Genomic DNA, 12,646 nt, shown 5'->3' on the forward strand with positions numbered 1-12,646 from the left:
AATGCATCAGAAAAGCCGCTTCAGTCCTGAGCTCCCATCGCCTTCCAATGCAACACTCTGTTACTGAGGTGTGTGAATTTTGCGCTGGCAAGACACAGCAAACCAGCAGCTCTCAGGGCTGAAGTTTCCACACATCAAACCCAGGTACAGCGTGGACAACAGCAGAGCAGACTTCCCTCCCACCCCTGCCAAGACCACCTAAAAGGATGAGAAGCAGTTTGGCCTCCGCTGGCCACTCAATATTTTTAGCTGCTGTGTTGAGTTGGCCAAGAAGTCTGCCACTCAGTGCCAATTTTTAGAGCGAGCTTTTGCCTTGTTGATATACTACCTATAACGTTAGGAAAGCTGACTTCAGCGCACTGACAGCTCCCTGCCAAGCGCAGTGTTCCCCTGCTCTCTTGCCCAGAATTGCAATGCTTGGGGACAGTGGCTATTGAAATGCTAACCCTTGCTGTGATCTGCAATGAAGTGAGGAAGAGGAAGAACTGGGGCAAAGACGAGTGACCTCTGACATCTGCGAAGTACGAGTCAAACTGAAAAATACAAACAGAAGAGCATACTAGATTCAAAAGACTCACAATCAGGCACTTTGAGGAATGAAATGTTTGTTATGTTCAAAGGTGAGAACAGTTAACCGACCATGCTCCTGCACTTCAAGCAGCAAGGAAGGCACCGCAGTCATGGCACTGCAGCGCTTTCGAAGCGGGCAAGCAGCTTCAGGCTGGCAGAACTGTTAATTAATGACAAAAAACAAACACGAAAACAAACAGTCCTGCAGAAGCAAGTGAAGACAGCACAGGTTTGTTACAGCACAGCCAAGCTCAGCGAGAAGCTGCTCAGCAAGGCAAACTAAGCTACTTCTGATGTGGGTCTGCTGCTGTTAACATCTGCAGGGTGGCGCTGACAAGGGGACCACGGTTGCTGTCACCTCACACAGTGCGCTGAAGCTCTGGGAAAGCAGAGGTACTGGCACACGGCGCTTTGCTTAGACAAAACAGTGGCTGGCTGCTCTACACAATACATACATTGTGTTAATAATGTAGGTGTCGATGCTTTTCAGTATGTAGTGGGCTCTGGCTCTTTTAAAGTGGCTTATGACAGTCCCCAGGTGGACGGTGGATAATGTTTGGGCAACACCGTCAAGCGTTTCCATGCAAACGTCCCCTTTTACTGCCTGAATCTCGGTACTGTCACCTGCTGCTAAAAGACTATTGGTCACATGAAGGTAATTCTCGGTTCAAATGAAATTCCTTTGGACAAAGGATGTCTTGTAGATTAAGTAACAGCCCACACGACTCACAAAGAGGCACTGCATGCCGTGACCTGCAGTCTTATGGGCTGCTCTTCTCCAATAAATTTGAGAACAACTGAAACATGTTTCATGTGATGAAAAAGGGGTATTGCTGAGACTTCTTGGCAGGCTGTCAGTGCCTGGGTCAAGCAAGCGGCGTTCAGGCACCCCTGACACACAGTAAAGTCACCTACCATCAGTAATCACTGCCCTTACCACCTGCATCTCGACGCACTGAGCGGACTCCTGGGAATTTAACAGAAGCCTCAGAGAAAGGGCGCTGGGCAGCGTCACGTCCTTGGTGCAGCGCACCCAGCGCACCCGGGCATGCAGGTTGTCTGGCTCCAAAGCCTGAGGAGCAAGCCCTGAACTGTGAGCTCCGACAGTGGGATGTGGCACACGGAGAGGCAGTGTGCCTTGGCATGGAGTGCCCGGAAGACTCTGGAGCATGGGCTGACACACTCCTGGGGACGTGACAAGCAGTGTGCCACTCATTTAACATAGCTCACTGCCAGCACTTCCATTAGCAAGTCATCCTTTCTGCCTGCTCAGCATCTCAGTACAATTTGAGCTCTGATCATTCCACTTCCCAGCTGGCACCTATGGCCGCTGGATGATGGCTTGGAATCATCGAACGCTTTGGGTTGGGAGGGACCTTTGAAGGTCATCCAGCCCCACTCCCCTGCCACGGGCAGGGACACCTCCCAGCAGACCAGGTTGCTCCCAGCCCCGTCCAGCCTGGCCCTGAGCTCCCAGGGATGGGGCACCCACAGCTGCTCTGGGCAGCCTCTGCCAGTGCCTCGCCTCCCTCACAGTAAAGAATTTCTTCCTGATATCTGACCTAAATCTCTCCTCTTTCAGCTTAAAACCACCAGACCTTGTCCTACCGCTACAGGCTTTGCTAAAAATTCTGTCCCCATCTTTCTACAAGTCCCCTGTAAGTGTTGAAAGGCTGCAATAAGGTCCCCCCGGAGCCTTCCACCACTGCTCTGTTCACGCAGATGCAGGGTAGCTCCAGTGACACTGGGACAGGAGCCGAGGCACTGGCATGCTGGGAATACTGACCTCCTTCTCCGAGTTTATATTCCTCTGACGTAAGAGGATATACAGCATTCAGTAACCCCAAGGAACACTGCTGCATGCCAAAGCACAAAGCTAATACCACCGAAACCCAGAGAGCCACAGAGGCTGGGGATGCCTTTTTATTATTTACACTTTGCCTTCAAACTCCCTGGGGCAGGGACAGATGTTCTGTTAAATGGTCACACTCCCGTCAGGCACCGTGTGCCCGTGGGGTTGATCTACAACTCATCTTTTGCAAACCCGTGTGCCGAACAGGCCAGGAGCTGAGAGGTGGATACAGGACTACTGCATGGCTGTACCCTTACTGGTTAGATTCCTTCTTTCCGGAATAACCTCTGAAGGAACACAAATAGATGAGAGAAGCACAGTGTTGCTCGCAAAATGTGGGAGTAAGAGAGCACCAGAAGAAGGGGAAGCACAAGCCCTTTCTTTTAAATTGTCTCTGCGGGGGCAGGGGGCAAATGTTTTCTGTGTCCTTTGCCTGCTTCTGCACAGCCTGCCAGTCCTTAATAATTCAGAGGCACTCTCTGCAGCACTTTTTTTTTTTTTTCATTTTTATTGCCTTTTAAATGGCCAGTTTCAGCTTCTGATGAGCTGTACAATAAAATCTGTCTCTTTTTAAGGACAGCTGGTATCGCTGAGATGGATTGCAGTGGTCTATAAATAGTGAAGCTACAAACATCTCCTGCAAGGCCAAGAGGAAGAGGCGAGCAGGCGTCTCCTGACTCTGCGTGTCTCTGAAGTGTAAAGGCAGCAAAGCCTGGTCCACTGTGCTGCCAACAGGCTGCAGACCCTGCTGCGGCGGGGCAGCCTTCAGCCGTCTCTGTACTCACTGTCTCATGTTAAAGGGGGCTTCTTCCACAGCTTTTTTTGTTCCTTCTCCATGTAGAGCTATGACACCGCAGCTCTGGGAAGTGATGGCCAACACAGAATTCACACTAATGTGCACGTGTCGCGCTATCATCACCTCGGGTGCACGAGGCTATGGCAGCCGTCTGGCTCAAAGACCTCTCTGCTGCCTTCCAGATCTCTGGAACTAGCTGCGCCTTCTCTGAATTGCTTTTTTATTTTAAGGATAGAAAGTCTGTCCTGACATTCAGAGAGAAGACCTTAATTCCAACACTCTCTTTTCCCCAGAACACAGGGAGAATGGGAGGTGCCAGAGATCTGAGAAGCGGCTGAGATCTCAATACGGTCAAGGGTGAAGTTCTTGGCAGTTTGATGTGGACAAACAACTTTCTAGTTTCTCATCCCAACACTTGCAGTTGCATCTGCGAGCACTGTGTGGTGATAAAAGACATAAGACCATACATCCGATCCCTAATAAAAAGCTACCCACCAACTTTCAGCCTGCCACCCACGGAGCCCAGCCTAAGTTGTGTCTTAGCAAGGGAAGGGGCTGAGAGGAAGAATGTGCTTCACCATGACTAGAACTAGGTGGGTGAGCGACACTTTAATGCAAAGCTTCCTCCCTCATTAATCTGGAGGGCAGCTGGGACAGGCAAAAGCAGAGGGCAGCACGGGGGCAGTGCCACCGTGCATGCCATTTGAGCAGGCTTGTGGAGAAATGCTGTCTCACCTACAGGTGAATCCACTGGGATTAGAGCTTCTAGCAAGCAATGCTGGCAGCCTGCAGGCGCGCCTGTCAGCTGCCTTCAGACTGCAAATACAATGCAGAAGCTTTTGTACTGTGAGGATGTGCTGGGCCCTGAAACACAGCTGATCTTACAGTGACTCATTCCTACACTGGAGAGGCAGGCGGTTCGAACAAGCCCTTATTTAGCACAGGCATTTTTATCCGTTCTTATTTTGGCATCCCACGTGGCCCTGTGCAGCAGAGCGGTTGGGTCCCCCCCACAGGGGGTTTAATTCTGTGCATGGGGTCAGGCGGCAGGAGAGACTCATTGCTCCAAGCAGAACAGGGACGGGAGAGTAAAACATCTACCCCGGCCCTCGCAGGGAGGGCTGCGCTCAGGGCCGCCAGCGATCTCCTGGGACAAATGACCACATTTGCTTCCAAAGCTGGCTGGAAGCCCAGGTTGCTAGCATCTTTGTAAAGCTTAACGGTACAGAGCGGTGGGATGGCTGGCAAGACCTGAGCTCAGCCGGCCTCAGCACAGAACTTACTTGTCGAGGCAGGCAACGCTGAGGCACTTTTCCTGGGGCTGAGGCTGTGTGGTGCTGTCACCGGCTGCAGCGGCTGTAGTGCTGGGTTCATTCTCCTGCAGGATGGAGTCAATGAACGTGGAGGGGGACAGAGGAGTTTCAACAGCAGGAGGGTTCCCTGGGCTGGCCTCCTCTATCTGGGGGCTGCGGGTGGGACTCGGGGGTTCTTCTTTGATACGGACCACAGGACTACTCCTGAAAGAAAGAGAAAGAAAACAGGTAAAAACCTCACACTAACACATTCTTGATTTCCAAGATCCGCTTCCACACAATAGGGCAAAAAAAGCCTCGCGACTGCTGTTGCCTTTTCACATACAAAGCCTCCAGAGTCAGCTACAAAGATGAGGCTGAACGAGTACCTAAATATTTTGTCTCTGATTCTGATCTTAATCAGCTCCCCTGACACATCGATGTCTGGCACTGTTACTGCGATTTCAGTGCCTTTTTTGTGGCCAAATGTTTGTGAGCCCAGGACCTGCCACGCAGCCAGCTCAGTACAGGTAAAGTTATTGGAAGGAGGGTGTGATTTTTTTTTTTTCAATATAGTTAAAACAATACAGCTTTTGATGTGGACACAAAGTACAGAAGTAGCACGGTGTATATCTCTTTTTTTAAAGTCACCACTGAGACATGCATGACATAATCACCATCATACAAGAGGCTGCAGTGTTTTAACTGCTCCCACAAGGTCAGCGGAGTGACTCCTTTGTGCAGCCAAAGCCTGGGATCGACCTTTTACATAAGCACCCAGGCATTTTCGGATGTACAATTTTTACGGGGAGGGGAAGACAACTTCTTCGGTCAGCCCTAATTTTACCGCCCAAACTCACAGATTTGGGGACGTAAGAGGCGCAATTAGTCCTACTGGAAAGGACAGCGACTACAAAAGGACAGAGAAAAGGGCCATTAAGCAAACATATGGTCTATATTTAAGAGTGACTGCTCCTGGCAGAGGGTATTAAGGCAACAAATGGCATTTGTGGGTGATTCAGCACCTCAGGGGAAGTGCCAATGCCAGGAATAACGAGAGGAAGAAAAAAGGAGATCGCAAGGTGCTAAGGAAAGGGGGGGGCTCTTCTTGCCCGGGGAGGCTCAGAAAGTTCGAGAGCCACTGACACTGGTGGGAGCAGGGCTGCAGGGAGCTGGGGCTGAACTGCCACGTCGAGGGATTCAGTGAGAGGCTCTGGCTGATGCAGAAGGGCGCTGGCAGGGGCACACAAGGCTGAGTGTTACCTGTGGCATCTGAGCACAGCTCTCACCTCTGCTAGGGCCTGTAAATCTGAAGGAGCTAAAAACACTGCTGCTGGGTGCTGGCTGACCCGTATCTGCTACAGATTTTCAGCCTCTTCACCCCTGCTGTTTGGGACAGAGCTGTCACCGTTATTCTCAGTTACTTGGGAATGAAGCTGCTTTCCGCACCTCCTCCTCCTCCTCTGTGCAGCAAGTCTGTAAGGGCAGGGCAAAGCTAACCCTGCGCCCAGGATGTTGGTAGCTTCACAGGACAGAGCAGATGGGCCAACAAAGACATGGCTTCCTCGTGGAAACCAAATTGTGACCCCTGTCGCCCCCACCAGGTTCACATTAGACAGGGGAGGCACAGGACGGAGGGTTGTTTGGAATAAAGAATTATAGCAGAACAAAACTGACCAAAAATCTGCTGAGGCAGCAGCGTCCTGAACGAGACTATCTGGGAGAGCCAGGTCCAACTTTCTGTAAAGCCCTGGTAAGGTACGCAGGGTCAGGTTCATACACCCTGAACACCCCTGGTACCAAGGGCTGTGCAGTTTTCCAGCTGTTGCTCACAGGGGATTCTTAACAGAAGAGTTAACATCACGCTGGTGTCTGACTGCTCAGCTCCCTGGGAAACACATTCTCCCTGTGCTGACAGCTTCAGATTTTATGAGAGCAACAGCATACCTTTCATCGAGACTGCCGCTGGGAGATGCCGAAGGGCTGGACTGGGCTAGCTCGGTCACGTCAGAGATAATGGGACCAGAGTTGGCTGAAGAATCCGGGGAATACAGGTTGGAGCCACTATATGCTGGGGAAGAAGCCTGAAATGACAATCACAGCATTCGCGGTGTGAAGCGCTAGGCATGTACCGTACGCCGTCCCACGTGTGGGAGATGGAGCGGGATGAGACACATCAGAACAGTCCAAAATCCTGAGCCACCCAAGGAAGAAGGCAATGTGGGACTCGACACGATGCCTAGAAATATCCTATTGCCAACCCAAAGGACTACTGAAAAAAAACCCCACCAAACCAACCAAAACCAAACCAAGACTTCTGTCTGTAAACTTCATTTTCTTGAAAATAATGGAATTTAAAAAGTAGAAATATTGGATTCTTTTTCTGGATCGTTCACACTTGGGCTTTTAGAAGGCCAGATTTTCAGCTTTCCCCTTCTAACAAAACTCCATTCTTTTACTCTTAAATGAAAGCTGCAATTCCTATGACACCTACAGATCTAAGAAATACAAGGATTTCTATGCTGTAACAGCACATGAAATGGCTGCATTTTGCTATCAATCTTGTTAAGGAGCAAATTAGTTGAGACACTTGAGTGAACCTGAATTCCCTCTCCTCTTTGTGTACCAGCATTTATCAGCCTGGGAGACAAAGGAAACTCCAGATTAGAAGATGAGCCCAGGAGCGTCAGAAAACCAGCAGGGGTGTGGAGAATACCCTGGTCTGTCCTTACCTGCAGATAAATATTTGACCGTCTCCCCTTCAATGCTTGCTTGTACTGCACACACCGTAACTTGGCTTACACCAGCACTACATTAACCTTCCTGATCACCACTTAGCACAGTCAAGACCGCAGTGCAGATTTGGCCCCTCAACTCCCTCATTATTAGAGCAAATACCAAGGAACAGCCAGAAATTGTTCCACCTCGCGGCACGGCAGGGGGTAGATGGGGACGTGCGGAGATGCTCTGCAGACTCTGCCGCAGGCTTGCCTCAAGAGGTCGGATCCCCACCTCTGTCTGCATGTGCCTCCTGCCCAGGAGGGCCTGTGAGGGACCTGTCCTGCGAGCAGGAGCGTTGCAGCCTGGCGCTGCGCTCACCGACACAGCAACAAACCAGACAGCCACTGATCTGAAACTCTTCTAGAACCCAAAGTGCCAGCAGTGCACAGCACGGGCACTGGGGAGCACACAGGCAGCACGCTCTCCTCCTGACACGTGACTGTGCCCTGTTCTGGACCATGACTTGTGGGCTACCTATTGTTCCTGCAAGTCTGAGGTTGCATTCTTGAGCAAAAAAAGGGCACGATGATGTGTCAGTAGTCACTGCTAGGGGCACAGAGAGAGCTGCTACTTGGCAGCAGTGATGCGAGATCAAGTCTGATGGCTGGCGCAGGATTGATCCCAGCTATGTCAAGGTCAGGACTAACCATGCTTTGCCCTCGCTAAGGTCTTATGCCATGTTAACAGTCTCGCGAAAACACTTTTTTTTTTCTCCACTGCCAAAGCAGGGGCTACGGGAGTGTCAGGATCTAGTGCACTTGTTGGCAGCTCACTCTGAAAAACTGCCCAACTATCATTTTTCAGTTCTGTTTGGAGCTGAAAACCATAAACATGTAAGTATGAGAAAGGATGACCACCTGTGTTTCCCATAATTGGGACAATCCAGTAATACCTGGAAGAGCTCCCAGTAGTTCTGTGCAAGCATTTGCTGCGCGCAAGAATAAAGGCACTTTTAAAAAAGAGATCACAGGATTAGACGGGAGCTGGAACGGGAACAGAGAGCTTCCACAGAGGGTGGTCTAACTGCAGGACAGCTCTTTAATGGGGTTTAGCTATTTTGATTCTCTGCTAAAAAATTCATCACGATCACCTTGGCATACCAGGGCAGCCTGATGTCAGGAGCCAGCAGCTTGAATCTGCTGTCCCAAACACAACGTCTCTGCAGCAACACGGGTAGGATTGTGCCTTGGAATTGGGGACAGCTTTTATTTTGCTACCAACAGCTGATGTGAAAGCTTAGTTATGTTCCCAGCCTTGCTCCTGGGCTGCGGCGTTGCCAGAGGATGAGCATAAAGAAGACCCTTGTTCCACACAACAGCTTTGGCCAAGAAACACCAGCTGGCTTTCCCCTGCCAGGCAAGCAGGGGTTCTGCAGACCAAGAGAGACACCCCGAATTTAAGCGGTGCCGTTTCCCAGGGCACACACCGATACGAACCAGATCAAACAGAGCATCTAAAATGAAAGCAGCCGTGTCAAGACATGAGATTTAGTGGATAAGCACAGGCTTGAGGCGATTAAAAGCTAATAGTGACCAAACATGTCACACCTCTCCTATTGGCAGCAAGCGCTGAGCCAGCCAGCTTGCCCGCAGGGAGTGCCACCAACGTGGCTTTCGAGCTCGCGGCGCACGGGATGAGTCTTCCCTGACCCTCCTGGTAAGTCAGTGCCCACGGTTTGAGACCTGCCCATCAGCTTCATGACGGGCAGTTCTCAGCATTCAAAGCATCGTGGGGTGTCACAACAACAGGGTTTACACACAGGCACACTGCAGCTGTCGGGTCAGAAGGGAAATAGCAGTGGAAGCGACCTCGCTTGCCTCCTCTGGCCTCAACACGTGGCCCTGGGAGCAAGCCCGTGGCTCATCTGGGAGAGGATACAGGGCCAGCATCAATGGGTTTGGAAGAGGCTCCGTGTGTTCATGGGCCATTGGACAGTTAGAGGAAGCAGCACATCAGAAAGATGGGAGAACAGAGATGAAACCTGGGATGCAGCAGCAATTTGAAGGACAGTCCAGAGCTCCATTTACAGACTCCTCCTATAAGGTTGTGCCACTGTGTCCTGTGAGGCCACCTCCTGCAGGCTGAGCTGCACCCTGGACCTAGGCAGTGGGACAACCACTGTAACAAGGCCAAAGCCTGAACAACATCCACGTCCATCTATGAACTCATTTCTTCCGGATTAGGCATTGAGGGCATCTCGCGGGAGACCCCTTCACCACAAAAGCTACTGCCAGCTCTCTCATCTCAGGGTTTAACACCACACAGCCTTGCTTACGTGGAGGATTATTCTAGGCACAAGCGCCAGCCAGCTTTGCTCCGCTCTTCCCACCTTGCTCCCTACCTCCACAGACACAATTCAGCTCCGATCACTTGGGTCTTTACTACTTCAGGCCCATGTCTCAGCCAGGCTCTGACCCACACCACCTTCACTGACCAAAAGCAGTCTTCTTTGAAGGGAGCAGCGCTAACTATACACAGTCACACATCAATTAGGCGATATGAGAAAATGTTTAGTAGCGGTCGACTGACATCAGATGTGTTTTGTTTCAACAAAACTGAAACACGGACCAAGTCAGCAGATGTAAGCTAAGCAAGGACGCACCACTTCAGCCCACCTCTGACCTCAGCAGAATTCAGCTAACTCCTCACCTGGCCTGCAAGACAACTCCTCGGCCCCACCACAGCCATCACTGAGAGTTACCAGCTAACAGCATTCTCCCCGTTGGCTAAGCTAGAATGCAGCTGCCACCTTAAAATACTTTGCCAAATGGAACAAAGAGGTTGTGAGCAAATGGTTGTACAAAGGCAGGACCAGCTGGAGAGGAGCCTAAAACAGGTCCCTCCCCACGAAGCTGTGTCCTCGCCCCCTCTCCAAGGCCAGGCATGCACGGCATACTTACTGCGTATGGGGATGAGCCGTGGACGTGCTCGAAGGAGTACTGGCGACTGTATTTCGGCATGGAATGTGCTGAACTGCTGTCGTTCAACATCAGGGGGCTGCAAAAGATTCCCAGACACCACAGGAGTTACCACGCTGCTGGCACCGGGTCTTGGGTACCACCTCTCCTCAGCAGAGCCCACCGCCCCAACCCCAGGAGCGCACCCACCCGAGGGGGCAAGGCACAACCATCTCCAGGTCTGGGTGCCCTGGAGGGGCAAGTGGCCGTGGGGGGTGGTTTGTGTCAGCACAGCTAGAGCAGACAGCCCCATGACATGGAGAAAAGAGAATGAGCCCCCATGACCAGCCCCTGGGCTGGGTTTTGCAACTCCACTGAGCTGAAATGCAAAACCTTGGGCCTCGGAGGACTCCTTTACAGTCCCTGGTCACCCCCTTCTGCAGGCCTGTATTGTCAGTGCTCTGCTTGGCTTCACTTCTCCATGGCCAACTGCTCCAAAGATGGATTACTCGTGGTCAGCTGTGACACAACCACTTCTGTGGTCCTTTTCAAGTACTTGAGTACTGTGGAGAAACTCTTTCTCCTTACAAGATAAATCATTTCAGCACATCTTGGACATTATCACCATATAAACCACTATCTTCATTAATAATAATCAAGCCTGCTGTGGTGTTGTCTGCCATATGGTGCTGCTGGGCACTGTTCAAACACAAAAGGACAGCCTTGCGATTCGACAGGCAACATGGAACAAGGTGGGGGCAGGCACAGACACAACCGAGTATCTGTCAGTTCGGATGCGAACAAGTGTAAAAACTCAGGTGGAGGAGGAGGAGCCCATCGCACAGGATGAGGCTGGAAGAGCAGGGCCCGTTCAGTCCAGTGAACTGTCAGATGACAGACAACAGGAGAACCATCTGTAAAAGCTGAGGAGGGAGAAGGAACTGTGCTAAAGCACAATCTTGGGACCAAACCAAGCAACTATTAATTGGTCAAAGCAAATTAACCTGGAAATGTTCTTAACCGCTCAGGGCACTTAAGTCCTGACCGGTCATCCAGTACAACTAGCAAGGGGCAAAATAATCCACAGCACGTTTGAGGACAGGTTTGATTAGTCTGTGAAGGTGTCACAGCAGCCTGTGACAGCAGGAGGCTGGTCTGGATGGTCCAACGTTTCCCTTTCCGTATAATGACAGAAACATCACGGCAGCGCCCAAAGACTATTTTAGCAGTGCGAGACCCCAGCCCTCACTGCGTGTGCTGCCAGAGTGCAGCGGCACTTTCACACAGTGCGGTGGTTAGCTACGAAGTAGGTTCTGCACGGGCTCATGTGGCCTGGATCGCAAACCCTCCTTGGTATCAGTTGCATAGCAGTGTTAGCTGGTTTTGGCTGGAGCAAATACTTGAAGGCTCACATGATCCCAATGACCGCTGTCCAGTCCTACCCCACTGGCAAGGCTGCTACAGAAGACAGAGATCTGGGGGACCCACTCTGCTGATCCTCTCTTTATTCTCTCAGACAGGGAACCTTTATCTGGATGTAGAAATGCAGACTTACATCTTCCTCTTCACCCCAAGAATACGGTTGGATTGCACCAATGAAATCAAAAACTGGATAAGCTGTGAGGAGGAAAAAAAAAGAAAAACTCATTATGGTGCACACAGTACTTGGACAGAAATAGCTCTGGGAGCATTCGGTCCCCACACCCAGGCAGAGCCAGAGCTGGGCACAGAGGGACATGGCAGAATGCCGACCCCAACTCTAAGCACACAGGTGAAGGCCAAGGGTAAAACGGTTACACAGCTGCCGACTGAATTCTGCCCTGTAACCCCACCAGCCCAAACTTAACCTCTCCCCGCCGGATTTCCGGAACCCCACGGTAACGGGAAGAAAACACAGGGGTCAAAATTATTCTTACACAGAACGAATGCCATCGCATCCCACTGATCCTGCGAGCGCCCAGCCTGGTCGCTACGTCCCTGCATACACGAACACGACAGCATCCCAATCCCTCCATTTGGAAAACCAGGATTTACCTTATTGACAACTTTCTGCTGCTGAGCATGCTTCTGCCTCAAGCTGGCTACTTCCCTCCACAACGCCTCATTCTCACTGCAAGAGAAGAAAAAGCCGCCTGAGAAAAAAACACAGCCTCTCAGGCAGAGCAAATAAAGCACGGGGCAAGCTGGAAAACTGCAGCAGGGGATTTGCCGACATCTCCAGACACCGGCTCATTTACAACCTCCTGGGGCTGCGGGTGAAATTGTGTTCATTAACTTTGCTTTGCCATCATTTTAGCTTGCACACAGCTCCAGAAACAGCAGCTATTCACACGTGGGCAGTAACACAGAGCCTTACCCTGAGAGAGCGAGCAGTTCACATCTGCTACAAGCCATTACTGTGCCCTTGTGGAAAGGCCCCCGGTGACCGAGCTCAATCTCCTTGATCTGGCCCAGGTGC

General features: G+C 51.2%; 1 protein-coding gene across 4 annotated transcripts in view; it reads right to left on the bottom strand.

Annotated features, from left to right (window-relative positions):
* Nucleotides 1–12,646, bottom strand: part of HSF1 (heat shock transcription factor 1) — a 72,436-nt gene that overhangs the window by 10,092 nt on the left and 49,698 nt on the right. For 2 of the 4 annotated variants that reach the window (XM_080381698.1, XM_080381695.1), the window contains exons 5-10: nt 12,223–12,298; nt 11,744–11,805; nt 10,192–10,288; nt 6,458–6,594; nt 4,502–4,735; nt 447–533 (exon numbers count right to left, since the gene is read on the bottom strand). In XM_080381698.1, the coding sequence (XP_080237824.1) occupies nt 447–533; nt 4,502–4,735; nt 6,458–6,594; nt 10,192–10,288; nt 11,744–11,805; nt 12,223–12,298 (693 nt within the window). The remainder of the gene's footprint in view (nt 1–446; nt 534–4,501; nt 4,736–6,457; nt 6,595–10,191; nt 10,289–11,743; nt 11,806–12,222; nt 12,299–12,646) is intronic. The other 2 variants (XM_080381697.1, XM_080381696.1) reach the window with 1 other exon arrangement.

The sequence above is a fragment of the Falco punctatus genome, assembly GCF_963210335.1.
Source record: "Falco punctatus genome assembly, chromosome: 3".
Taxonomy (NCBI): domain Eukaryota; kingdom Metazoa; phylum Chordata; class Aves; order Falconiformes; family Falconidae; genus Falco; species Falco punctatus.